Source organism: Panthera tigris, chromosome E2 (genome assembly GCF_018350195.1).
Source record: "Panthera tigris isolate Pti1 chromosome E2, P.tigris_Pti1_mat1.1, whole genome shotgun sequence".
Taxonomy (NCBI): Eukaryota; Metazoa; Chordata; class Mammalia; order Carnivora; family Felidae; genus Panthera; species Panthera tigris.
In genome coordinates, this window is record NC_056674.1 from 7,245,836 (window position 1) to 7,272,818 (window position 26,983).

The following is a 26,983-nucleotide window of genomic DNA, read 5'->3' on the forward strand; positions in this document are numbered from 1 at the left end:
CGTGTCATTTTATCCCCAGCACTTAACACAGAGCCTGGCACATAGCAGGCAATCAATAAATACTGCACATATTTCGGTGCCAGCGAAAGGCTGGGCTTGCAGCTGCTGTCCCCAGTGATGTCTTTCTTTTTTAGCTGGGTTTCTCATTGGAAATTTAGGGAGTGCATCAATGAAGATTCCCTTGGCCGCAAGAAACAAAATAAATGGTGGCAAAATGGATGGTGGTTTCAGGCTGGCTCAGCAACTTAGTGACCCCATCAAGGACCTGAGCTCTCTACATCCTGCTCGGCCACCCCCAGTGGGTTGGCATATTGTCTTATGTAGCAAGATGGCTGCCACAGTGCCAGGCATCACCTCTTCACACAACTGTATCTGAAGGCAAAAGGAAAGGAGCAAGGTTCCCTTCCCACACCCCTTCCCTCGACCAACCTCACTAGTGAGGAAAAAACTTTCCTGGAAGCCTACTGGCAAAGTCCCCTTATTGACCCCAAACTAGCCACGTCACTGCAAGTGAGGCTGGGAAACCAAGTATCTCAGCCTGTGTCGTGGGAGGCGGGTCTGAGAGCAAAGAAGGAGGAAACAACCAAAGCAAGGGCAACCAGCATCTGTCTCCGGGAAGGAAAGGATGTGAGGTATTCTGGTTAAAGATTGGGGTGAAAGAGTCCTTTGGGAAATAGAGCTCTTAGATCTTTCTGGAAAGGTGAAGCCTGGGGTGCTGGGTACCTGGATCCTTGATGTCATTTGTGTATCAGAGCTTTCATTTCCTTTTTAATCACCAGAGTGAGGAACCTAACACACGTTGGCTTCTACATACAGGGGGCTGTGTTGCTTATGTAAGTGAAAGTGGGCATCAGGTAAATTTTGATCCAGCTACTCAAATGATGGCATCGTGGACTCAGTTTCTTTAGCTCGCTCCCCCTCCCCCCGCCACTCTGTATTTCAGTGTTTGTATCATTCTCAGGCTCTACATTCCCCACCATTGCTATCCCCACAGACCCAAGATCTTCCATGTAATGGAGAAAAGCAACTCATCTAGATACACCTCACACCATTGAGCTACATGATCCAGTGGAATAGCATCTTGTGAATCCATACAGCTCTGGAACTCATTAGCTGAGGGGCTGAAGCCAATCAAAATCTACCAAAGAGAGAGAAGGCAGAAATGATGCTGGAGAGGCACCACCAATGACCATGACCCTTTGCCCTCCACTCACTCAAATCCTTAATGACACGGATACTTGCAGGCAGAGACTTTGGAAAAAGGCGTTTATTGGTGTGGTGGTCTCAACACTCCCCATGAATCGGAACACACGGCCCCCAGGGCCCCCCGCCCCCTCCCTTGCATCCCTCCCCCTCCCCTCCCCATCCCCTGGACCCTGGGAATGGAAGACAATGTGGGATGGGGCCCACGCCCCCGTCTGAGGTACAGTCACTGCCCCTTGCCCCCCTGCCCCTGCTCTGAACTCCCCCCCCCCCCCCACCAAGCTCTGGGTAGTGTGGTTTGGGGCGAGTGTTTATAGCGGGTCCCCCAGGAATCGGAGTTGGAGACTTGACATCTTGGGCTGGACTGGGGATGCCTGTGTGACGCCTCTCTCTCCCCCACTTTGTGTGATGTGTGCCAAGATCGTGTCTTCCCACCTCAGAGCTGGGGTTACAGCCTCTCAGCACGCCCTCCTGACAAGTTGCCCACCCTCGGGGGGAACACAGCCAGTCACCAGCTGCAGTGCAGCCGGAGCCGGGGGGCCTATTGCTGGCCACGGTCGCTGGTATGTGTGTGTGTGTCTATGTGAGTGTGTGTGAGGGCGGTCAGGTCAGCCTTTGGGAGACAGGCCAGGGAGTGGGGGAGTGGGGGAGTGGGGGACCAGCAAGCCCACACCCGTGGGAAGCTGCGGGGGCACTGAGGGCAGCCGGTTGGTGCTGCGGGCGGCCAAGGGGTGTCGGGGGTCGGGGAGGGCAAAGCACTGAGACAGACAGGTGGCCACAGGCACCGGTCTGACAGTTGGATGGAAGCACCGATTGGCCCAGAGGGGGCCAGAAAGTCGGGGTGGGGGGCAGGGAAAGTGGGAAGGTCTCAGGCTGCTGAGCCAGCGATGGGGCCTCTGGCTACAGGCAGCTGGTGGTTGACAGCAATGAGGCCCCGGGCCAAGATGGAGATCGCTCACCTGCTCACAGAGGCTGAATGGTAGCTTGACAGGCGAGCGAGACACCCCTCCCCACCCCCAACCTGCCCAGGAGATGCTCTTTTAACAGGGAGGGGAAGGGGTGGGGCGCGTGCATACACTGGGGAAGCAGGGGGCCTGGAAAACCTCCCCTCACAGCTCCAGCCGCGAAGCCCACATACCTACCTCCAGCCAGAGGAGAGAGGCAGCAGCACTGGGGGGCAGTGGGCATGGGGGTGTTAGGGGAGGGAAGATTGCTGAGCCCCTCCCCCCACACATACACACACGTGCAGGCTCATGCTCACACACACCCACTACATACACACGATCCAGTTGACAGCCTGAGCTAAGAGAGGGGTGTGGGGTGGCCGGGGGTGGGTCGCAATCGGAAACGTGAACGGTGGCGAAAATGGCTGTAGAAAGATGCATAATTTTGCGTTATCCCTCACAGTGATGGGTTCTCTAAAGAGCTTTCCTCCTCCTCCTCCTCCTCCTCCTCCTCCTCCTCCTCCTCTCTTCTTCCTCCTCGGTGGCAGAGAGCTCTTCCGCCCCCTCGAGACCCACGGCGCTGGCTCTCCCTTTTTCTCTCGCTCTCGGCCTCAGGCCCCTCGCAGGGGGGAGGCGAGCTGCGCTGGGTTCTTCCTACATCCTCCACCACAGCCAGCCCAGGGCGGAGAGGAGGGTCAGGGGCCCCGGGGGCCTCGGGGCTGAGTTCTCCAGGGATCCTGGGCCTGGGGAAAGACAGAGGGTCACGGGGGTGGCGTGGGAAGGGGAGACCCCGTGTGTGTTTCCCGGTGCCTTGTGTCTGCCCTGTCTCTGGGGGCAGAGACGCTAAGACACTTAGCGACACTTGTTACTGTCTGCCTCTCAGTCCCTCTCTCTTTTTCCGTCTTTCCCAGATGTTCTTTTTCACCGCCTCAGCCCGGGGCTCTCTCCACGTCGGTCTCTCCGTCGTACGGTTTCGGTCTATCCAGTATGGCCACCAAGGGTCTTGCAGTCGGCACATCCAAAATGGTCCTCTTGACTTTCCTCCCCGAGACTGGCTATGGCACCCGTCGCAGCATCTCTCCACTTCAATACTTTACTACCACACGCCCATCCACCCAGGTGCTCAAGTCGAAACCTGTGATCGCCTCGACCCCCACTTCCTTCTTCCTCCACCTTCAAAACGTCTCCGCATACAGAGACTTTGTGCCACAGAGCGCGGTCTCCTGCCTCCATTTTGCACCCCCCCCCCCCCACAGCCCATTCTTTAAATAGCAGTCAAAGTGATTTCTCTTTTGAAGCACCAACCACTAGGTCATTCCCTTGCTTAATAGCCTCTGGTGGCCTCACTCTGCAGTAGAATAAAATCCAAAATCCTTTCCGTGGCCCATGAGACTCTGCCCCTCCCTTCCTCTTTCGGCTCGGCCTTCACGTGATCACTGTGCTCAGGTCATGCTAGCCTTCTCACTGTGCCCTTCCATATACTGTTCCCTCTGCCTGCAAGCTCTTCCCGCAGATCTTGGCCGGGCTGGCTGTTTCTTACCACTCAGGTCTCAGTTCAAATGTTACCCTCTCTAGGAAACTTCTGATGATGAGCTTATCTAACGCTGCCATTCCCAATCCTTATTTATTTTCTCCGTCACCCTTATCGATATCCACTTTTTTTTTGGTGCTTCTTTATGTACGTTTTTGTTTGCTTTTTATTTTATTTAAGTGTCTGCTTATTTACTGCCTTTCTACTACTACTAGGCCATAAGCTCTGCGAGTCCCCAGACCTTGTCTCCTTTGGGCACTGCTGTGTCCCCAGCGCCGAAAGCCCTCCCCTTAGTGGGCACTCAGTGAATCGACATTCATTGAGGGAATGGGTTTCTTGCTCAGTCGCCTTGCTTGGGTCTCCGGGTCGACCTCTTTCCTAAGTTGGCAGTCGGTCTGGGGGACAGTCCCGGCCCCGCCCCTCGCCGACCCCGGCCCCGCCCTCCCGCCGATCCCCGCCCCCTCGCCCCGGCCCCGCCCCTCCCTCTCGGACTCACGCAGGAGCCTCATAGAAGCGCTGGACGCTCCGAGCCGGTTGGCGGCGCGACACGTGTAGTTGCCGTAATGCCGGGCGCTCACGTTGGCGAAGAGAAGCATCGAGCGGGTGCGCTCCGTCTGCACCTTCAGGCCCTCGGCTGTGCCGCTGATCAGCCTGCCGGGGACCCGGGTCAGGGACCGGGCCTTGGAACCCTGGCCTGGGACCCTCTCAGGGCGCAGATCCCACTGCACGCAGCTCTCAGTCTCCCTGATTTCCCAGAGACCCCGTATTCTGCCCCCTACCCCAGAGGCCCCTAGCCTCAGGCTCTAGCCCCCTATGGATCTCTGGGCCATTCGCACTGACACCCTTCTCTCCAGGCACCCCTGGGGACCCCTCAGGGACACTGGACTCTCCTGGCGTGGGCCCCCAATCTCTACGGGCTCCCAGATTCTGCTGGACCCCAGCCCCAATGGTCCTCTGAAGCTTCCCCGCCACAGCCTCAGCATCGACCCCTGAACTTCTCCCTGAACAGCCTGAGACCAGGCTCCAACGCTCATCATTGTGACACCCAAGTTTTCAGCAAGTCCCCACAATCTCGCTAGAAGCTGGGCCCCATCCCCCAGAAGCTGGATTCCCCCAGTTCTCGAGACCTAGGGCTCGGCCACCTCCCCACCCCCACCCGGGCCGGACCCGGTGCTGTCCTCACAGCCTGTCATCCTTGTACCACTGGAAGTCCGCGGGGGGCACCGCCATAGCTTCGCAGCGCAGGAGGGCGGCCCGGCCCAGGGCTGTGCGGGCGCTGGTCACGTCCGTGATGGTCGGAGGGTCTGGCGAGGGGTGAGAGTCAGCGAATTCTCCTAGCCAGGTGGGGACTCGGGGGTCCCGTCCCCATCCCCCTCCTCCCTCCTTCCCAGGAATCCAGCACTCCCCTTCCCCCTCCCCAGGGACCCAGGGCCTGCCCCCCTTTCGTGCCCAGTGCCAAGGGGCTCACAGTTGACTGTGACCAGCACACGGCGGCTGTCTGGCGCAGAGTTAACGCCGTTGTGAGTCACGCACTCATATTCGCCGGCCTGGCCCCGCTGGATGTCGGAAATCTCCAGGATCTCGCCCTCTGAGGTGAAGCCGTCTGTGCGGGGAGGGAAGGGGTGGGGGCGGGGCCGGACACAAACACTTAACACGGGACAACACGGGCACAACACGGACACACATCAGCGGGGCAGGCACCGCAGGGCCTGGAGTGCCCGGGTCAGTGGGAGCCAGGAAGGGTTTGCGGGAGGTTTGGGGTGGGGTGTGAATCAGCAGCCTGGGGTCTGGCAGGGAATGAGGGTCTGGGGCTTAGTAACTAGAACCCAACGGGGCGTGTCCTAGAATTGGGGGGTGCATGGGAGGATCCAGGGATCTGGGAGCTCATGATTCAGATCATGGGGCTTAGAGCACCCAGTGGGGACAGTCCCAGGACCTTGGTGCTCGGAAAGCTCCAGATAATACGGACCCAAGGCAGGGGTGAGGGTGGAAGGTGGGGGCAGATCCAGAGTTCTGGGATCTAGTTCTTGGGTTTAGTGAATCGGGATCTAGTGATTGGGATCAGCAATCCGGGTATTTGGGGTCTTATGACACATCACTGGGCTCAGAAGACATTTTGGACGAAGGGCATCCAGGAAGCCAGGATCTCACGCCCAGGCTTGTGGGGCTCAGATGACCCAGCGGGAAAGGATCCAGGATCTGACACCTAGTTATTGGGCCGAGTGATAAGCACCATTGGTCTCCAAAGACCCAGTCAGTGAGGATCTAGGGATCTGGGGAATGGTGGTGGAGATCCAGGCAAAAAGGGTGGTGAGAGAGATCCGGCGAGCTGGAATATCAGGTTCAGGTACCTTGCTGCTATGTTTGGGGGTAGTCTAGAGCAGTGGTTCTCAGCTCGATCACCAGAATCATCCCAAGGGCTTGTTAAAACAGACTGGTGGTGGTATGGGCGGGGAGCTGGGGATCAGGTGGGGTGAGGTGGGGTTCTCATTCATTAGGCCTGGGATGGGTCCAGGATGTGCGTTTCTGGCAAGCTCCCAGGTGATGCTGCCGTTGCTGGTCTGGGGACCAAACTTTGAGAACTGACGGGCTAGAGAATCCAGCGAGATGTAGTGAGGTGACCAGGAGATGGGAATAGGGACAGGGGCCACTGGCCATAGCTTGACTTCGGGTTAGTGGTAGGGATTCAGAACCCAGAATTGTGTGAGCTGCTGGGGGGAGACCAAGGATACTAGCGGTGGGGACAGGGGCAGGCTGGAATCTAGCAGGTGATTTAGAGGAAAGGGCCCAGGCCTGGGACGGCAGGTGGTGAAGGCTCTAAGGCTCTGGGGGCTGTTGGTAAAATAATGGGATCAGGTGGGGGTGGGGGAATCAAACCATGACAAAGGTTAGGGGGACCAGGGAAGGGGGAAAGGAGGAGTCCGGGAGTCTAGCTAGGGATGTGGGGAATCGAGGGGCCCAGATTGTGGAGTGGGGAAAGGGGCTTTGGGTCAGGGGAGGGGTCCTCACCTCGGAGCTGCCTCCAGGTCACTGTGGGCTCCGGCCGTCCCACGGCCAGGCAAAGCAGGTTCACATTGCCTCCCTCGTTCACCGTCACGGGCGAGGAGATGTTCACGATGCGGGCGGGGACTGCAGGCCGGGAGGGGAGAGGTCGAGAGAGGGTGAATACGGCCTCCCAGGGCCCAGGAGTCCGGACCCCCAGCCCCTCCTCCCTCAGACCCAGGAGTCCAGCCAATATTCCCTCTGTCTTTCTGTAAGAATTCCTCTGTGTTTCTCCTCTGCCTCTGGGTCTGGCTCCTTGTCTAACTCCTGGTCTCTGCCTTTCTCGTTCTTTCTCAGTCTCTGTCTCTCTGTCTCTCTACCTTCCTCCTAACTTGGTTCCTCTGCCCTCTGGTTTGACTTTCTCCCTTATCTCTGTCTACGTTTATTTATTAATTGTTATTATTCTTAAACAATTAGTTGATATAATAAATACTCATATGGTGCTTCCAGCGTGGTAACCCCGTTCTAAATGTTGTACAAAAGTTAGCTCATTAAACCTTCACTACCCTACCTTCCTCTGAGGTTAATGCTGCTATTTAAAAAAAAAAAAAAAAGTTTACTTATTTATTTATTTATTTATTTAGAGAGAGAGAGAGAGAGAGAGAGAGGGAGAGAGAATCCCAAGCAGGCTGTGCAGTGTCAGCACAGAGCCCAACATGGGGCTCGATCCCACGAACCGTGAGATCGTGACCGGAGCGGAAATCGAGAGTCGGACGCTTAACCGACTGAGCCGCCCAGGCGCCCCAGAGATTGCCAGGGTCGGCAGTTCGAACGTGTACGGCTATTTCTTCCAGCCATTTGAACGTGGCTCCAATCAGACCACATGAGATGCCAGCGTTTAACTGACGGGGTGCTTTCTCTTTGTCTTTTCTGGCAGAGCGTAAAACGAAGCTGCCCCTTCCAGTTGACGAAGTCTTGGGTTTGATGTGTGACAGTCCTCCCCGCTCTGCAGATGGCGAGTCCGAGGCCTCCTCGGATGCTCAGGGTCCCTCAGTAGCGGGGGGTGGTCTGGCTCCTGAGTCGGGCCTCGTCGTGGCCCTGTTGAGCTGTCTCCGTCTCTGGGTTCCTGTCTGTCCACCGGCCCCCGGCCCTCCAGACCATTTCTGGTGCCACGTGGGGCAGCCCCCTGAGCTCTGTCCCGTTACTCTCTCTGTCTCCTGCCCCCTCGAGCCCCAGGGCCTGGAGCAGTGCCTTCACGTGGCAGGCGCTCAACCAACAGAGCTGAGCGAATGACCGCGATCTTCCTCGGAGCACCCCCTCACCCCTGTAGCTCTCCTGTCCTCGCAGCTGTCATGCTGAAGGGTCACTTTCCGGGTGCCTGTCCCTCCTTCTGCTCGGCTGAAATCTGCGAGGGCAGGGGGTGTGTCCGCCTCGCACACCACGTGTCCCCAGGGTCGGGGAGCGGGCACTGGGCGAGAATACGGACAGTCCCCCCACCCCCGGCGCCCTCCACCCTCTCCGCCACCCAGGGCCCCGCTGAGGGCTCACCGTGGACGATGAGGTAGACCTGAGTGGTGTACGGCTGGTGGCGGGTCTGGAAGGAGCAGGTGTAGAGGCCCTCGTCGCCGAGCCCCACCTGGGTGATGAGAATGGAGAACTCCTCGGGCGTGTTGATGAGCAGCCGCACCCGCGGGTCACTGGTCCAGCGGTCATTGCCAGCGTACAGGATGTTGGAGCGGTTCAGCCAGGCCACACGGGTCACGTGCTCGTCGATGAAGCAGCTTCAGGGAGGACACGGGAGGATGGTTTTTGTCTCCCCCACTCCAGCCTGTCCCCCCAGGTTCTACCGTCGTGGGGGCTCGCAGGTGGGGGGAGGAAGGCCTCCTGCACGGTCAGTTCCCCCTGAAGCCCCGTGAGGCCGAGGTGACTGTGCCCACTTTCCAGGTGGGTAAACTGAGCCTCAGAGAGGGAAAGTGTGAGCCCAAGTGCACAATGAAATGGTAGCTGATGGTTACTGAGTGATTGTTGGGTGCTAGAAACTGGAAAAGTATCTGGGGCACTCTGGGAGAGAGAGAGACAGAAATGCAGAGAGATGAGGCACAGGGACCCAGAGAGGGGGGACAGAGATCCAGAGGGAGGGGGACAGGGACCTAAGGAGAGGGGAAAGAGACCCGGGGCGGGGGGGACAGAGACCCAGAGAGTGGGGATAGAGACCCAGAGAGTGGGGACAGAGATCCAGAGGGAGGGGGACAGAGATCCAGAAGGAGGCGGACAGAGATCCAGAGGGAGGGGGACAGAGATCCAGAGGGAGGGGGACAGGGACCTGAGGAGAGTTGATAGAGACCCGGGGGGGGGGGACAGAGACCCAGAGAATGGGGACAGAGATCCAGAAGGAGGGGGACAGAGATCCAGAGGGAGGGGGACAGAGATCCAGAAGGAGGCGGACAGAGATCCAGAAGGAGGCGGACAGAGATCCAGGGGGAGGGGGACAAGGACCCGCGGAGAAGGGAAAGAGACCCGGGGGGGGGGGGGACAGAGAGACCCGGGGGGGGACAGAGAGATCCAGAGAGAGGGAGGCAGAGATCCAGAGAAGGGGACAGAGGCCCGGAGAGGGGGGCAGACCCAGTGTGGGGAGCAGCATTGATCTGGGGGGAAATAAGGCTGGCTCTCATTTGCTGAGCAGTCACAATGTGCCTTGCTTTCTAAACTCAGAGAGTGTGTGCAAAATCTTGAATCTCCACAACAGCCTCTACAGTGGTTATCATTCCTCTACCCATTTGGCAGATGGGGACACGGAGGCCCAGACAGGAAGCCAGGCCCAGAGTCCGTGCCCCTCACCACCTCTCCTGAGTGACAGGGACCAGGCTGCGCCTGCAGGTGAGGACTGGCTTCCCCTAAGGAAGGTGAAGAGTCGGACTGGGTGATCTTCTGAGTCCCGGAGATGGGGGGGGGGAGGTACCTGAGGGTGGCGTTGTCGCCTTCGCACACCGTGTAGTTGTCCGCGGGAGAGCTGAACTCCAGGCTCTGGGACAGCAGCCCTGCAGACGGGAGGGCCAGTTCGGCTCGGCAGCTCAGCGGGGACCGTACACATGTGCACACACACGCACGTGCCCCGGCCCACACAGGCATCTCCCAACCCCGCGGGCACACGCATCCTTCGGTATTTCCCGAGACGCACGGCAGACAGGCGCAGAGCAAGCACATGCAACGTGTTCCTTCCCATAAGCCCACACTGATCCAGACGGACCTGGACACACAGACCTACACGCCTCCAGATACTAAGACAGCACCTCGGTGACAGCGCATAAACACGTGTGGATATACGCACACACACACTCACAGATACTGCACGCAGACACATACATACACATGCACAGACTCACAAGTACCTAAATGTATATGCACAGACACACACGTGCAGATACACAGACAGCCGTGTACCTGGGCGCACGCACACATGTTCAGACACGTTCACGTGCTCGCGCGTAGGCACACGAATTCAGAAATACACGGAAACACACACAGAGCCACCCACACATGCGGATGCAGACACCCAGACGCGTAAACGCAGACACAGACGCACGCGTATATCCACTTGACGCACATCTATCACAGACGCACAAATACACCCCCTGGGCACCGTGTACAGCCACACGCAGACCTCGGCAGACACACGCGTCTGCAGACACGCCCGCCTGCCCGTGGCCACGGGGCACACTTGCAGGGGCACGCCCACGCCTGCCCGCACCCCCCCACTCCCACCCCCCAGCGCCGCTCATGGGCACCGTCGCCCGGCACAGCCCCCACCCCCACCCATTCATCTCTCTGTGGACCGTGGCCAGCGGGCTGGACCGGGGCCAGGGAGTGGGGGCTGGGCATTCGGAGGCGGCGGCTGGAGACGGCATCAGGCGGGGGAGAAGAGGCCGGATGACCTTGGACGCCTGGGGAAGGAGGGCCTCGCAATGGGGCCGCCCTGCCCCCGCCCTGGCATGAGGAGCTAATTAATCTAATGAATTAATTGCCCGTGCCGTCCCCAATGACTCCCGGGGGCCCTCTCCATCAGCAGCCCCTCAGGACCGGGTTGGGGCAGAGCCAGTGCGGTGGGCTCCCCGGGTCGTGGGGTATGGGGTGGACCCTGCAGCCCTTTAGCCCGGCCAGAGTCACTCCCCGAGCTGCGTGCGGTGGACGCTGCCACACGGGCCTGGTGACAGCAGGAGACGGCCAGGGGATGGACGCACACACACAGGGACAGACACAGCACCAGGGCCCGGGGAAGGCACACGGAGCCAGGGCCGGAGGGGGAAACGGTCCGGCACTCCGACACAGGAACGGCGATGGGGCCTGCTCAGAGGCACGGGGGGCGCACACAGTCCCGCTGACACGCAGCCCAGGACACGCAGCCAGCCCAAGGTCACCCCACCACACACAACCAGACCCACACAATCGTGCTGATGCCAACAGCCCCCCACACGCAGGTGCAGTCTACGCACGAGCGGTTACAGCCCCATCCAGGGGGCCACCTCTCTCTCTCTCTCTCTCTCTCACCCGCCCCCCACGCCGGCCTAATCAGTCACACTGACATTGCCAGCCTGAGGGCCATGCTCAGCAGCCCACGCCCCTGCCCTCTGGAAAGTCGTGCAGAAAGCTACAGTGTGCAATGAGACATTTACACGGCCACAGCCTCGCAACACAAAGGGGCTGCCCTGGGCCAAGAATCGGGCTCACACAGTCATGCTGTCACCTACGATCGGATCACACACACACACAGGATTGGTCACACTCCTGCTCATACACTCCCAAGCCGGGGCCGGACAATTCTTCCCTGTGGGGACTGCGCAGTGCGGGATGCTCAGCAGCATCCCTGGCCTCTACCCACCAGATGACAATAGCTTCCCCCCTCTTCACAGCAGTGACAACCATACATGCCTCAGGTATCGCCGGATGCCCCTTAGAAGGCAAAAATCCCCCCTCCGCCCCCTGTGACAGCCACTGTCCAAGGTTACAGGAGAAACGTGGGCTTAGGGGTGAGGACGGAACTGTCCCAGGTCCCCTGGGGACTGAGGGCTCCCGGGCTGAGCCCCTGACCACAGCCAGGAGCCACCCAGAGGAGCTAGGCCCACAGACACAGGCAGGCAGGACCTTAATCATATGTCCTGACAGACACAGGCACACACTCCTTCCAGAGGGAAATCCCCGACCCTCAGAGCTGCCCGGGGCCCCTCCCGTGGCTCCCTGCTGCCCCCAGGACAAAGTCCCAGCCCCGCAACCTGGATCCGGGGCCCTGGGGTCGCTTCTCCTGCTTTGTCTCCCCTCGCGTATGTGTGGCCCAGCTTTGTGTTCCCCACCTTCCTCTTCATCGTGCCACCGTTTATGGCAAAATGTTTCTCCTTCTCCAGGGGTCTAGAATAATGAGGCCTCTCCTAGGAGACACAGCCCATATGTGCCGGGATGAGCTCCTGCCCCACTCCCAGGGCACCTTGGATCAGACTCAGCTGCCTCCCCAACCTGCTCCTCCCGGCCAGAGCCTGGCTCAGACCATCTGTGTCCCGGCACACCCAGCTCCAGGCTCAGCCGAGGGCAGTCCCAGGAGACTTCGTGATGAAGGACTCCACGTCTCAGGCGGGTCTTGGATTCCTGGTCCCCGTGTCTATAAATCTGGATGTCTTGGGTCCGCGAATCTGTCTCACACAATTCCCAGACTCCAGGATCAGGAACCCCCTCCCTGCTGTGTGACCTTGGGCAAGTCCCTTCCCTTTTCTGGGCCTTAGTAAGTGGAGGTGGGGGTGGGAATAGTCATTTCACACCCAGTTGGTCGCTGAGCACGGCTCCTGCCTCTCTCTCGGTCCTGATCACCCTGGATCCTGTCTGAGCCTGCTTCCCTCACCAGATGGGAGCCCCTCCGGGTGGGGCCTGTGTCTGACCCACCTCCAGGGTTCCAGCATTGCTGGCTCTGGGACTGGCCCATAGGAGGCCTCGCAAGATGTTTAATGTATAAGCGAGCTGGTGCACATGAGATCCACTCGGTAGGAATTCTGCTTGGAAAACTCTCTCTCAATTCTGGGGAGCCCTCCCTACCCCTCCAAGCCTGGTCTGTCTTCCCACAATGCCTGGACTACCTCCCTTAGAGCTCATATCACACACTGTGGTGACCATCTGTGTCTGTTTCCCCCATCAGACTAGAAGTTTCTCAAGGGCAGAGCCTGGGTCTGACTCAGGTCTGTATGTACCCTCAGCATCTCCCAGCACAAGGCCTGACCCTGGAAGGCCTTGGGAAATACTTACTGGAAGGATGAATGTAAAGAGATACCTACAACATGTGTCTCCAGCTCTTGAACTCCTACTCCTTCTTCAAGACCCAAACTCAAATGCCCCTCCTCCGGGAGGACCTCCCTGACTGTTCAAGATGGAGAGTGTCTCCACTCTCTACTGGATCCTCTCTGACCCGGCTGGGGCAGTGTTCAAGGGCGCCTCCCCCACCTGACCAGGTGTTCCCCAGGGGGCCCAATTCTTGGCTGTGTCCCCCAGAGCTGGGCTTAGCTCAGAGCAGGGACATGTTTGTAGGGAGAATGACTGGTCTTGAGAGGCTGGATAAGAAAGCCCCGAGGAATCCGTGCCACGAGATCAAATGTCTGCGCCACCGTTTCCTGGCCGGGGGACCCCCCCCCCGGGCAGTCTGAGCCTCAGTTTCCTCATCTCTGAAAAGGGGGAAAAGAGCAGCTCTTCCCTCTGAGGGTTTTGTGAGGGATTTCATGGGAACATGCAAGAAAAACGTTTAACTCAGCGCTTAGCATGCAGAAAGGGCCCAATAAATGCGAGCTGCTCCTAACAGTACCTTCTTTTTTAGGAAACATCTATTGCTATCCCTGGTTCGGTGTCAGTCCCCTGGGGGTGGGGGTGGGGGCAGGGTGTAGGTCGCTCTATGCCCAGCACCCCCCCCGCCCCGCCCCGAGTCGGCGACTGGTATACAGGTGCCCTGTCAGCATCTGCTCTCACACCACCACGCCAGCATGGCCAGGCCGCTGAAAGAAGAGACTGGAGAACCCGGCTGCTCGGGGTTCGAGTCCCAGCTCTGCCGTTTGGTTGCACAAATTACTTTCAGGTCCCTGGGACTCAGGGTTCCCACCCCCGAGTTGTGGTGGTGAGGATGAAAGGAGGTCACCCAAGCAACAGGTTCAACGCAGAGGCTGCTGGTTAGGTGCTAGCCAACAGCTACAGGTGTGCCGGCTGTTGGGGTGATGAGGCGGCAGGTGCCAGCCTGTCCTGGGGGCGGGGCCGGTGGTGAGCAGAAGGACCGCTCGGGTCTCTGCCAGTCTGGACTAGTAGCTGGCCAGGGAGCAGGTACGAGGGCTTGATTGATCAAGCGAGGAAGGTCACGGCTAGGTGAGTTTCCTCTCCTTAAGAGAGAAGGAGATTTCTGACAAGATGGAGGGCCCTGGGCCACCCCTCAAAGGGACATAGGTGAAGCTGGGACCCTCCAATGGGGGGATGCTTGGATTCCCCCGACAGGAAGCCAAGGCCCGCAAGCGTGTGTGACTTTGCAAAGGTCACTCTAGGAGCTGAGGCGGAGGGGAGGCTGGCCCGAGGGAGGGGTGGGGGAGGTGTTGGGAGGGGTGTGGCTCCGGCAGGGAAGAGCCGGTGAGAAGACCCCCTCTTCCTCTGAGCTGAGCTTGAAGTGTAGAGGCCTTCCCAGCACCGATGCCCCCGACTCCCGGAGTCTGGACGCTGAGCCAAGAGCCCTGGAACTTTCCACAACGTGTTGGCTGCTCCTTTCTGCTGGTTCCCACCTCAGGACCTTTGCCTCCACTGTTCCCTGGGGATCTTCGAAAGGCTGACTGCTCTCCTTTTAGTCCAAACTCCCCTCCCAGCGGCTCAGAGAGGGCTTCCTCAACCACCAGAGACCACATGCGCAGCGCGTCCCGAGTCAGTCTTACTGTTTTAGGCTACCCGTCACTCTCTGAAATTACCTGTTGCCTTACGTGCTTGTTTTGAGGTTTTGATCTCTCTCCGTCCCACTGGGATGGAAGCTCCTTGAGAGCTCCTTGAGTTCGTCTGGCTTGCTCACTGCTGTGTACGTATAGATAGATCCCCAGTGCCCAGAACGGAGACTTTGTGCTCAGTAAATATTTGTCAAATATCCAGTCCAGACAGACCGGGGGTCCGGAGGGCCCCGTGGACAGTGGCTGGCACGCCTCATTCCGCTGGCCCCACGCCACCTAATACCCCACGCCAGCCGGCCAGGAAGCAAAGGAACCGCCTGCACCATCTCTGGAAGTGAATACATATGTGTGGGTGTGGGTGTGTCAGCGTGGGTGTGAGTGTGTGTGTTGGCATAAAGAATTTAGGAAAGAAATGAAAAACAGAATATCTATGGATGCCAGGGAACTAAGGTTAAGTGGAAAAAAGCCAGTGGCAGAGAAATGGGCTTATTTTGTTTCTATCTCGGGAGAAACATCCACAAACAAACCAGTACCTTGCGTATAAGTGCAACTCTGCGTGTCTGACTTCGCACGAGCGAGGGGGAGAGCCGGGACGGGCTCTCTCCGGAGTGTGGAGTGTGCGTTTTGGGAGGGGCGGGGCGGGGACAAGGTGGATTTACAGACTCGTGGTGGATTGCTCCCTTGCAGGCATTCCTTCCGGAATTTGGAAACCAGCAAATGAATCAAAGAGGAGAGAAGATGCAGTTTTGCAGACATGGACCCAGGCTTTTTCTTAGAGCGCCCCAAATGACAGTGGGTGGGGCTGTCTGGCTGCCACCTGGCTCTGTCTCAGCCCATTCCCCCGCCCCGTCCCCTGTTGTCCCCAGATCTCCCCCGGGGACCCCAAGGCCCAGGAGTGGGAAAGGACTTGACCTAGGTCGCAGACCGCCTCCTGGCTCCAAGAAGCTCCCAGCCCAGGATGTGCGTACAACAGTGATTTCTGGGATCTGCAAGACTCAGAGTGGAAAATGGGAAGTTATCTTGAGATCAAAGGAAAAGAGGGGGTGGGAAAGGGAAGAGGGGGAGGAAGGGAGTCTTGAGGGTACAGGGTACGAGGAGTGGGGGAAGGAGAAGCAGAAGGCAAGAGGCAAGGGGAGGACAAGGACAAAAATGAGAGGTGCCAGTGGGGACGTGAATTCCCAGAAGTGAAAGGCACACGGACTGACCAAGGCACACGTGAGGGGGGCTAGGAAGAGACAGGGACACGCGTGTGTGACAATGAGAAACAGTTCTCCAGGCAGGGAGGGACAGATGTCAAATTGTGCTGAGACCAGCAGGGATGGAGAGACAGAGACCCCGAGAAAGAGACAAATGGGATGTCCCCCAGAGCTAGGGAGCCTCCGGAAATGACCTAGAGAGACGAGAGTCAGAGACAGAGAGGCAGACAGGCAGTCAGAGAGTCAGACGGTGATTCAGACAGGTCAGGCTGGAGGAACGCTCCGACCTCAGACCCACTGAGGCCCCAGCCAGCTGAGGCCCGGGGGCTGGGGGTCCCGAGTGCAGAAACAGGCGTCCTGAACACACGGGGCCATGTTTGTGAGACCGTGGGTGTCTGCGGGTGCGGCTCTGGGTCAGACTCGGTGACGGGTGTTTATGTGTCTGTGCGTGACCCGCTGTGTGTGGGTGGAAGGCTGAGAGTGGCTGCCTCCCTGAGATTGTTGAGGACTCTATGTTGTCCCTGATTGTGTCCCAGACTCTGTGATCCTCGGTTCGGGGCAGGGCCTGGGGGAATCCTCCAGAAGCACCGAATTAACCCTAGTGCCTGCCTCCTGCCTCTTTGCTCTCTCTCCTGTCCTCAGGGGGCACCTCCTGGACCATCTCTGGGCTGCTGGCCCAACGGGGACACACAAAGTCCAGCTGCACACCTGCTATCCAGAGATGGCCCAGGTCACCCCTCCCCATTCCACACAAACAGCCCCCAGCCCCCTGCTCCTGCACCACCAGGACTGAGATTAACCCATTGACCCCATGTTAACCCTTCCCTTCCCTTGCTTCTCGATCTGCCTCTCCCATTCTCAGTCAAGCCTCTGAACCCTGCTACCCAGCAGGGGCTTCCCACATCTGAGTCCCCAGCCGGGGTCCCCAACTTCCTGGATCACCAGCTCCTTTCTCCCACGTAACTGCAACCTTCCAAACACCAACACTTTCTCCCAACCTAGATGACCCAGCTGGGAGACCAGAGCCCCCCTTCTTCTCCTGGCCCTGGGCTGGAGCTCTGCGGACACCCCTGCCGCCTTCTCTTACAGACCCTGGGAAGGCACCATCCCCCCACCCTTGCTCAGAAACGCCTACCCCAGCCCTCAGGCCAGGACCCCCCTCAGGGACCGTCTTCACTCAGAGACGAAGACCCCCGACGGGGCATCTCACTTCCCCTCCGCACCCCAACTCAGTTCAGAAATCCTGCCCAGGGACCCTTACTTTAGCGTTTGATCCCCCCTCCCTGGTAGGGAGCCGCAGACTCCCGCCCCCAGGCCGGGATCAGGTGTCCGCGACCCCTCTCTCGCCGGCCAGGAGAAGCCGACCTCCGCCCCTAGGCCCAGGCTCGAGCCCCCGGGACGCGGAACCCTGCCCCCGGGCACGAATCCAGACGTCCGAGACCCCCTTCCCGGCCAGGGGGTGCAGCCCCCGCTCCCGGGCCCAGACCTCGGCGTCCGGGGCCCTCCCCTTCCTCGCCCGGGAGGCGGTCCCCCCCCACCCCCAATCCCCTCTCGGGACCCCGGCGTCCCGGCCGAGCCCCCCGCCCCCGACGCTGCGGTACCTCGGCTGATGACGGCCAGGCCGGCCAGGGCGGCGGCGGCGAGAAGCCGGAGCCGGGCCCCGGGCGCAGGGGGGGGCATCGCGGCAGCGGCGGCGCGAAGGGGGAGGGGAAAGGGGGGGCCGGTCCGGGGCGCGCGAGGCCGGGGGGAGAGGGGGAGGGGGAGGGGGACCCCGCCTGCGGCTGCACCGGCCCGGGGGGCGGCGGGGGCGGGGGGAGGGGGCTGGGGGGGCGCGACGAGGCGGCCGGAGCTGCTGCAGACCCGGGGAGGGGGGCGGCGCTGACGGGCAGGAAGGCCGACCAATCAGGGGAGGCGGGGGGCCGGGGAGGCGGGGCCGAGGGGGGGTTGCTTGTTGGAGGGAGAGGCCTTTGTTACTGCGGCCCGGCCCCTACCCCCTCCCGCCCGGGGCGTCCCCACGTCTTCCCACCTCGGATCCCCAGAACCCCGGGTCGGGGACACTTCCTGAGCCCACCTCCCTTCTGCTTCGGGGCCCAATATCATCATCCCTCAGACCCAGGAGTCCTGCCCCCAGCCCCCTCCTCCCTCAGACCCAGGAGTCCTGCCCCAGCCCCCTCCTCCCTCAGACCCAGGAGTCCTGCCCCCAGCCCCCTCCTCCCTCAGACCCAGGAGTCCAGACTCCCAGCCCCTCCTCCTTCAGACCAGGAGTCCTGCCCCCAGCCCCTTCCTCCCTCAGACCCAGGAGTCCTGCCCCAGCCCCCTCCTCCCTCAGACCCAGGAGTCCTGCCCCAGCCCCCTCCTCCCTCAGACCCAGGAGTCCTGCCCCAGCCCCCTCCTCCCTCAGACCCAGGAGTCCTGCCCCCAGCCCCCTCCTCCCTCAGACCCAGGAGTCCTGCCCCCAGCCCCCTCCTCCCTCAGACCCAGGAGTCCAGACTCCCAGCCCCTCCTCCTTCAGACCAGGAGTCCTGCCCCCAGCCCCTTCCTCCCTCAGACCCAGGAGTCCTGCCCCAGCCCCTTCCTCCCTCAGACCCAGGAGTCCTGCCCCAGCCCCCTCCTCCCTCAGACCCAGGAGTCCTGCCCCAGCCCCCTCCTCCCTCAGACCCAGGAGTCCTGCCCCCAGTCCCCTCCTCCCTCAGACCCAGGAGTCCTGCCCCCAGCCCCCTCCTCCCTCAGACCCAGGAGTCCTGCCCCCAGCCCCCTCCTCCCTCACCCCAGGAGTCCTGCCCCAGCCCCCTCCTCCCTCAGACCCAGGAGTCCTGCCCCAGCCCCCTCCTCCCTCAGACCCAGGAGTCCTGCCCCCAGCCCCCTCCTCCCTCAGACCCAGGAGTCCTGCCCCAACCCCCTCCTCCCTCAGACCCAGGAGTCCTGCCCCAGCCCCCTCCTCCCTCAGATCCTGGAGTCCTGCCCCCAGCCCCCTCTTCCCTCAGACCCAGGAGTCCTGCCCCCAGCCCCCTCCTCCCTCAGACCCAGGAGTCCTGCCCCCAGCCCCCTCCTCCCTCAGATCCTGGAGTCCTGCCCCCAGCCCCCTCCTCCCTCACCCCAGGAGTCCTGCCCCAGCCCCCTCCTCCCTCAGACCCAGGAGTCCTGCCCCAGCCCCCTCCTCCCTCAGACCCAGGAGTCCTGCCCCCAGCCCCCTCCTCCCTCACCCCAGGAGTCCTGCCCCAGCCCCCTCCTCCCTCAGACCCAGGAGTCCTGCCCCCAGCCCCCTCCTCCCTCAGACCCAGGAGTCCTGCCCCCAGCCCCCTCCTCCCTCAGATCCTGGAGTCCTGCCCCCAGCCCCCTCCTCCCTCAGACCCAGGAGTCCTGCCCCCAGCCCCCTCCTCCCTCACCCCAGGAGTCCTGCCCCAGCCCCCTCCTCCCTCAGACCCAGGAGTCCTGCCCCAGCCCCCTCCTCCCTCAGACCCAGGAGTCCTGCCCCCAGCCCCCTCCTCCCTCACCCCAGGAGTCCTGCCCCCAGCCCCCTCCTCCCTCACCCCAGGAGTCCTGCCCCAGCCCCCTCCTCCCTCAGACCCAGGAGTCCTGCCCCAGCCCCCTCCTCCCTCAGACCCAGGAGTCCTGCCCCAGCCCCCTCCTCCCTCAGACCCAGGAGTCCTGCCCCCAGCCCCCTCCTCCCTCAGACCCAGGAGTCCTGCCCCCAGCCCCCTCCTCCCTCAGACCCAGGAGTCCTGCCCCCAGCCCCCTCCTCCCTCAGACCCAGGAGTCCTGCCCCCAGCCCCTTCCTCCCTCAGACCCAGGAGTCCTGCCCCAGCCCCCTCCTTCCTCAGACCCAGGAGTACATGCCCCCAGCCCCCTCCTCCCTCAGACCCAAGAGTCCTGCCCCCAGCCCCCTCCTCCCTTAGTCTTAGGCCCCCTCCTCCCTCAGACCCAGGAGTACAGACCCCCAGCTCCCTCTTCCCTCAGACCCAGGGGTCCAAGCCCACAGCCCCTCCTCCCTCAGACCCAGGAGTCCTGCCCCAGCCCCCTCCTCCCTCAGACCCAGGAGTCCTGCCCCCAGCCCCCTCCTCCCTCAGACCCAGGAGTCCTGCCCCCAACCCCCTCCTCCCTCAGACCCAGGAGTCCTGCCCCAGCCCCCTCCTCCCTCAGACCCAGGAGTCCTGCCCCCAGCCCCCTCCTCCCTCAGATCCTGGAGTCCTGCCCCCAGCCCCCTCCTCCCTCAGACCCAGGAGTCCTGCTCCCAGCCCCCTCCTCCCTCAGACCCAGGAGTCCTGCTCCCAGCCCCCTCCTCCCTCAGACCCAGGAGTCCTGCCCCCAGCCCCCTCCTCCCTCAGACCCAGGAGTCCTGCTCCCAGCCCCCTCCTCCCTCAGACCCAGGAGTCCTGCCCCCAGCCCCCTCCTCCCTCAGACCCAGGAGTACAGGCCCCCAGCCCCCTCTTCCCTCAGACCCAGGGGTCCAAGCCCACAGCCCCTCCTCCCTCAGACCCAGGAGTCCTGCCCCCAGCCCCCTCCTCCCTCAGACCTTAAAGTCCTGCCCCCAGCCCCCTCCTCCCTCAGACCCAGGAGTCCTGCCCCCAGCCCCCTCCTCCCTCAGACCCAGGAGTCCTGCCCCCAGCCCCCTCCTCCCTCAGACCCAGGAGTCCTGCCCCAGCCCCCTCCTCCCTCAGACCCAGGAGTCCTGCCCCCAGCCCCCTCCTCCCTCAGACCCAGGAGTCCTGCCCCAGCCCCCTCCTCCCTCAGACCCAGGAGTCCTGCCCCCAACCCCCTCCTCCCTCAGACCCAGGAGTACATGCCCCCAGCCCCCTCCTCCCTCAGACCCAAGAGTCCTGCCCCCAGCCCCCTCCTCCCTTAGTCTTAGGAGTCCGGGGCCCCTAGCCCCCTCTTCCCTCAGACCCAGGGGTCCAAGCCCACAGCCCCTCCTCCCTCAGACCCAGGAGTCCTGCCCCCAGCCCCCTCCTCCCTCAGACCTTAAAGTCCTGCCCCAGCCCCCTCCTCCCTCAGACCCAGGAGTCCAGGATCCCAGTTCCTCTTATTTCACGAATAATACTGCCTTTGGGGTGAAACTTCCTTTTTCTCTTCACTCCAGTCCTCATCCTCAGAATAATAGGGGGAATGGGGCAGGACCAGGACCTGATCATGCGAGTGGGGAGGAGATGGTAACCCAGGGCTTAGGTGCAGAAACTCTAGACTCCCCATTCTTTCACTTACTTGGCTGTGTGACCTTAGATGAGTCCCTTCTCTTCCCAGAACCTCGGTGTCTCCCAACTACGTGTGATTAGTTCTTTCCTCCTGATCCCACCATATACTCACTTCCTAGGTACTGTCCTCCCTCTCGGGTCCTCTCTCCCTGGGCCCACCAGGAGAGGCTTGCTTGTCCCCATCCGCCCTCCCCCCACCCCTCCGCCACAGGCCTCTGAAGCAAGGGAAGTCTCAGCCTCCCTGTCTGTGACATTTGGAGTCAGGAGTTTCTAAGTCACCCCACAGGGGCTGTTTTACTTCACAAGCACATCTATCGTCCCTTCCTGCCCCCACATCCAGTCTTTCTGCAAGAGCCTCCGGTTTTGCCTTTAAAACGGGTTTCTACTCTGTCCCCTCCTCCCTGTCCCTGTCCTCAGTACTCTCCCCAGTTAGAGCTGCCACCCCCCACCCCCCACCCCAGCACTGCTCTGACCACAGCCGTGCCCTGGTCTACCTTTGTCTCCACCTTCAGATCAAAAACCACTAAGCACACAGGCCAGCACACTGATGCCGCTGCCGGCCTCAAACATTCACTTCAGCTCCGGCTGCCGCGGCCCTCATTCTGTTCCTCAAGCCAAACTTGCTGTGGCCTCAGGACTTTGCATGGGCTGTTCCCTCTGCTGAAATGCTCTTCCCACCAGGTTGGCACTAGCCTGTTTCTTATCAGATGTCACATTTGAGAAGCCAAAGTAATCCCCCTCCTAACACCACAGCTCCCTTGTTGTCTCTGTAGCTCTTACGATTCTTTTATTTCACGTGTTCCCTTGTTTATCTCAGTCACTCCTCTCCGCCGCCCCCGCCCCCCCCCCCCCAGCATATCTTGGCTAGGGAGGGTCTTGTTGTCTGCTTCTGCAAGCCGGATATGAAACCAGGTTAGTTTCTTTTTTTAACATTTATTTTTATTTTTATTTTTGAGATAGAGAGAGACACAGCATGAACGGGGGAGGGGCAGAGAGAGAGGGAGACACAGAGTCCGAAACAGGCTTCAGGCTCCCAGCTGTCAGCCCAGAGCCCGACGCGGGGCTCGAACTCACGGACCGCGAGATCGTGACCTGAGCTGAAGTCGGATGTTTAACCGACCGAGCCACCCAGGCGCCCCTAAACCAGGTTAGTTTCAAAGTGGCTTTACGAAGGGAGTATTTACACCATGGCAATTAGCAAACACCACAGAGCAGAACTTTCTTTTTGGAGGGCCATTGTCCCAGGGCACCTCTGTACAAAATCGTTGTCGACCCTGGCAAAAGACCATTTATTGCTCCCCTTGAATTCAGGACCATCCAAGGAGCTCCCTCTTCCTGGATTGGCCGATGCCAGGCCTGATGACAACACGAGTACTTACCACATGTAGGCATCTTTCTGAGCACTTTTTCGACATTATCTCCTTGAAGCCTCACGACATCCTTATGAGGTGTGTCTTGTCTTTATCTCTATTTCACAGATGAGGAAACAGAGACACAGAGAAGCGACAAAATTTCCCAAAGCCTTAGACATGGCTGAAGATCTTTGTCATATGTGTATCTGACAATGAACTGGTAGCCAGAATATATAAAGAGCCACTACAAATCAACAAGAGACAACTCATTTTTTAAAATTGGCAGGAACGGGGCTCCTGGGTGACTCAGTCAGTTAAGCGTCTGACTCCTGATTTCTGCTCAGGTCATGATCTCACAGGTCTTGAGTTGAGCCCCCCGTCAGGCTCTGTGCTGGTGGCACGGACCCTGCTTGGGATTCTTTCTCTCCGTCTCTCTGCCCCTCCCCTTCTCTCTCTCAAAATAAATAAACATTTTAAAAAATTGGCAAAAAGACTTGAACAAGCACTTTACACACACACACACACACACACACACACACGGAAATCTGCCAATCACGTAAAAAGAATATCCCACTCCTCCCAGACCTGACAGAATGAATGGATAATCATACTACTTGGCTATTGCCTCTATGCTCCAAAGCCATCCTTTATTACCTGTTCTGCAAAAATAGAGCTGGAACCTTTAAACATTCCCCCTTTGCGGTAAGCAGGTTGCTAAGCTTTGTCAGTAGAGGGAAACTGAGGGACACTGCAGGAGGAACAGGGCTTCTGCCTTGTTCTGATTTTTCCTTGGGCTTCTTCTTGCTCTTACCACGTGGTCACCAGTGACACGTGTGGCGTGCATTCAGTGGCGCTCACCTCCATCAGGTTTCGGGGGTGCCCACGGCGATGGCGTCTCATCAAGTTTCAGTGCTGTCCCAATTGATGGCTTCCCAGTGTGTCCTAGAAGCTGGCTTCCCAGTTTCACCCGCTGGCCCTTGGGTGGGGTGTTCTCTGCTTACTCAGTATCTGTGGACCAGCTCCGGTCTGGGCAAGCCAGCCAACTTCCCCGAAGTCCAAGGGTCCACACCCACATCTCTTGCAGTGTGGGCTCAACTCCAGCCTTGGCGGGGAGGGCCCTTTCCAGGCTCATTCCTTCCTCCGGCTTCCTCCCTGAGTCCCACAATATTCCTTTACCCCTTTAGAGATTATTACCTGTTATAGTTAATAACTCCTTATATTAAATTTTCCCTGTTCAAATTAGAAAAGAAAATGCTCGGTTGGACCACTTACTTTACAGTTTCTGTGCCTTAGTTGTGTCATCCAAAACACTGAGGGTAAGAATAATTGCTCCATGCCTTCCCCATCCGCCAGGGCTCCCTAGGGCTGCTGGAACAAATTGCCAAAAACATGGAAGCTTAAAACCACACACGCTGTTCCCTCCCGGTTTTGGAGACCAGCAGTCCGACACTGATGTCCCCCCTGGGGCCAAAATCAAGATGTCGACAGGGCCATACTCCCTCCGGAGGCTTCTGGGGCTGGGTGGGGGAGAATCTGTCCCCTGCCTCTGTCAGCTTCTGGTCGCCACCTGCACGTTCCTTGGCTTGTGGCTTTGTGGCTCCCAGCTCCGCCCCTCACGTAAGGGTACCTGTGATTGTATTTAGGGCCCACTTAGATCATCCAGGATAATCCCCTCAGGATCCTTCATTCAATCACATCTGAAAAGACCATTTTTCCTTCGTAGAGTAGCGTCCATGGGTTCCAGGGATTAGGATCTGGTATCTTTGGGGGCCATTACTCGGCCTCACACTACGCGTCCCCTCTATCCTCCACGCCCCTGGTCCATGCCTGGGAGGCTGACCTCTACTGACCACATCAGCAAGCTCCCCTGCCCTTTGACCTCAAGGCGGGTTTGGCCAGAGAGAGGCACAGGCTGAACGCCGGAGGGTGGGTGGCCAGAGAATGCTGTCTTCCCTGCCTGCTAGCAGCCTTCCTTGGTTCCTGTCTGGTGGCCCCTGGGGGCCACAGCGCTGCTTCTCAGCGGTGGGGGGAAACACAGGCACCGGGGGCAACAGGTTGTCTCTGGGGACTGGGATGAGGCCAGGGTCTTGCTTTTTCGTTCTGTTCCCCTTTGTAACTTGCTCCCGCAAAACCTCTTTGAAAATGAGTAATTCATTAAAGCCCAAAGTTGGAAGTTAAAATAAAAGTGTGTGGTCTTGGAAGGGGCCCACGCCTTGTGTTTGTGCGTTCGCAAGGGGCTCTTGGTTGGGTCCTGAGGGAACTGCAGCATCCTTCTGGAGATTTTTTTTAAGTTTATTTTGAGAGAGAGAGAGAGAGAGTGCACAAGGGGGGGGGGGCGGCAGAGAGAGAGGGAGAGAAAGGATCCCAAGCAGGCTCTGTGCTGACAGCAGAGAGCCTGATGTGGGGCTCGAACTTACGAACCATGCGATCATGACCTGAGCCGAAATCGTGGATGCTTAACCGACTGAGCCACCCAGGAGCCCCTCTATACATTTTTTAAAAGAATAAATAACCCCTGGGGCTCCTGAGTGGCTCAGTTGGCTAAGTATCCAGCTCTTGGTTTCAGCTCAGGTCATGACCTCTCAGTTTATGGGTTCGAGCCCTGCATTGGGCTCTGTGCTGACAGTGTAGAGCCTGCCTGGGATTCTCTCTTTCTCAAAGGAAAAAAAAAAAAAAGAAGAATAACTCCTTACCCTCTTCACCAGCTTCCTCCCCACGAAAGGTCAGGTACGATCACCCACTTTGTAACTGCCACTGTCATGTCCCTGGAAATGTGCTGGGTGTTATTAATATCAGTTGAAGATACTCACTGCCCCAGGCAGGGCGGGTAGGGGGTGTCGGAGCACTGGCTCCCACGTCTCTCTATCTGTGCTCATCAGGCAGGCTCCTTAACCTCTCTGAGTCTCGTTGTCCCTCCCTACAGCATGGAAATAATAATAGCATCCACCTCCCAGCACTGGGGTGGGGATCAAATGGTGGGGTCAGTTTTACGCACGAACTTGGCTAGGGCCAGAGGTCCCCATCAGTCAAACCTCCACCTAGTGTTGCCCCAAAGGTATTTCATGGGTGTGACTGACATCTTTAATCAGTTGAGATAATTCTCAATAATCTGGGTGGGCTTGATTCAATCATTTGAAAGGTCTTCAGAGCAGATTGGATTCCCAGGAGACGAAATTCGGCTGGGGGACAATAGCTTCAGGAGCCTGAGAGCCTCCTGACGGCCTGCCCTCCGGATGTCAGGCGTGCCGAGCCAGCCCCACAGCCACATAAGCCAATTCCTTGCAATACATCCCTCTTTTTCTCCATGTTTGTTTATTTTTGAGAGCCAGAGAGCCAGAGAGAGAGAGAGACAGAGACAGAGTGTGAGTGGGGGAGGGACAGAGAGAGGGAGACCCAGAATCCGAAGCAGGGTCCGGGCACAGAGCCCGATGCGGGGCTCGAACCCACCAACTGCGAGATCGTGACCTGAGCCGAAGTCGAGCGCTTAACCAACGGAGCCACCCAGGCGCCCCACAATAAATCTCTTCATGTGGATCGGCTACTGGTTGTTTCCTGGGTTGGACTCTGGTGGAGACAAATGCGAGGATGTTGATGGGCTTAGAACAGGACCTGGAGCAAAGAGCTCAAACCGACGAGAGCTGCCAGCCGGGGCCCTCAACGTCACGCGGTGCCAGGTAGCCGGGAACACGTTCCCCCCTCACAGCGACGCAGGAGGTTATGGTCCCATTCCGCAGATGAAGCTGGGGATAGGGCAGCGCTGGGGTCCCGGCACAGGTAGCCCAGTCCCCGCGCGCGGCGGCTGATCCCGAAGCTCCCTGCTCTCTCGGCCCTGCTGCAGTGACCTCGAGGGATCCCTCCGCTGGAGAGGCAGGGACAGTGGCAGCCCTGTCCTCCATCCTCCAGGCGCAGCACGGTGCGGGCACACCAGGGGTTAACTGAGCCTGGAACCGGGCTGGGGGAGGGCGTGTGAGATGGATGGGGAGCCAGGGACTCTGGAGAAAGAGGTCGGCCCTGCAGCCGCTCCTTGGCCGGGGATGCGTTTTCCAACCTCATCTTTGTTCGTGGAGCTCCTGCGGGCTCCCGCCCCCGCCACCCTGCCACTCCCCCACGGGGACAGTCCGTTTTTCCTGAACTAGGTATCGCCGTGTCTGGGAGTCCTTTACCCGCTGGCCGCTGAAGTTGAACTTGCCTTGTGTGCCCTCCAAGCATCAGTCCCTCTAGCTTCTCTGGAGAGCGGGCTGGGTGACTCCTCGGGCCCAGCCGGTGGCGTTTTGCCCGGCTCCTTTCTCCCTGTCGTCGCCCCCTTGCGGGAGCGCTAGGGCTCCTGCCTCCTAACTTCCCTTCCGTGGCTCCCCTGCCCCCAGCACGTCTGCCCAGCGCGAGGGCAATGCTCCGGCTCCCAGCTGGGGCCACACGCTCTCTTCCCAGGGCTGGCCCCTGCCCCTCCCCTTCCAGATGCTCCCCCTACGCAGCCCTGGCTGCGCAGCACCTGGACCTCACTCATCTGTGTCCCCAGCCCAGGGCCTGGCACACGGGGCCACTGCAGTCATTTGTGGCAGACGAGTGGACGAATTCCTGGAACGTCCTTCTCCACCCAAATAATTCTTCCTCATTCTTCCAGACCCAAGCCCCTTCCCAAGGTCTGGGGA

General features: G+C 59.7%; 1 protein-coding gene across 1 annotated transcript; it reads right to left on the minus strand.

The window, feature by feature from the left end:
• Positions 1-1,491: 1,491 nt before the first annotated feature.
• Positions 1,492-17,473, minus strand: IGLON5 (IgLON family member 5). The gene is made up of 8 exons (XM_042970385.1): positions 17,395-17,473; positions 9,620-9,698; positions 8,209-8,441; positions 6,688-6,807; positions 5,147-5,281; positions 4,862-4,982; positions 4,175-4,329; positions 1,492-2,890 (listed from the first exon to the last, which is right to left on the minus strand). Exons 1-8 carry the CDS (start codon positions 17,471-17,473, stop codon positions 2,802-2,804), a joined length of 1,011 nt encoding a protein of 336 aa, XP_042826319.1. The 3' UTR covers positions 1,492-2,801.
• Between the last annotated feature and the right edge of the window lie 9,510 nt (positions 17,474-26,983).

Excerpts from the sequence above, each read along its gene's own strand:
- IGLON5 (XM_042970385.1), bottom strand. The coding sequence starts at position 17,473 with ATGCCCCCCCCTGCGCCCGGGGCCCGGCTCCGGCTTCTCGCCGCCGCC. Across the intron at positions 9,699-17,394 it reads CCTGGCCGTCATCAGCCGAG|GGCTGCTGTCCCAGAGCCTG; the intron begins GTACCGCAGCGT and ends TCCCGTCTGCAG. Across the intron at positions 4,983-5,146 it reads TGTGCTGGTCACAGTCAACT|ACCCTCCGACCATCACGGAC; the intron begins GTGAGCCCCTTG and ends ACCCCTCGCCAG.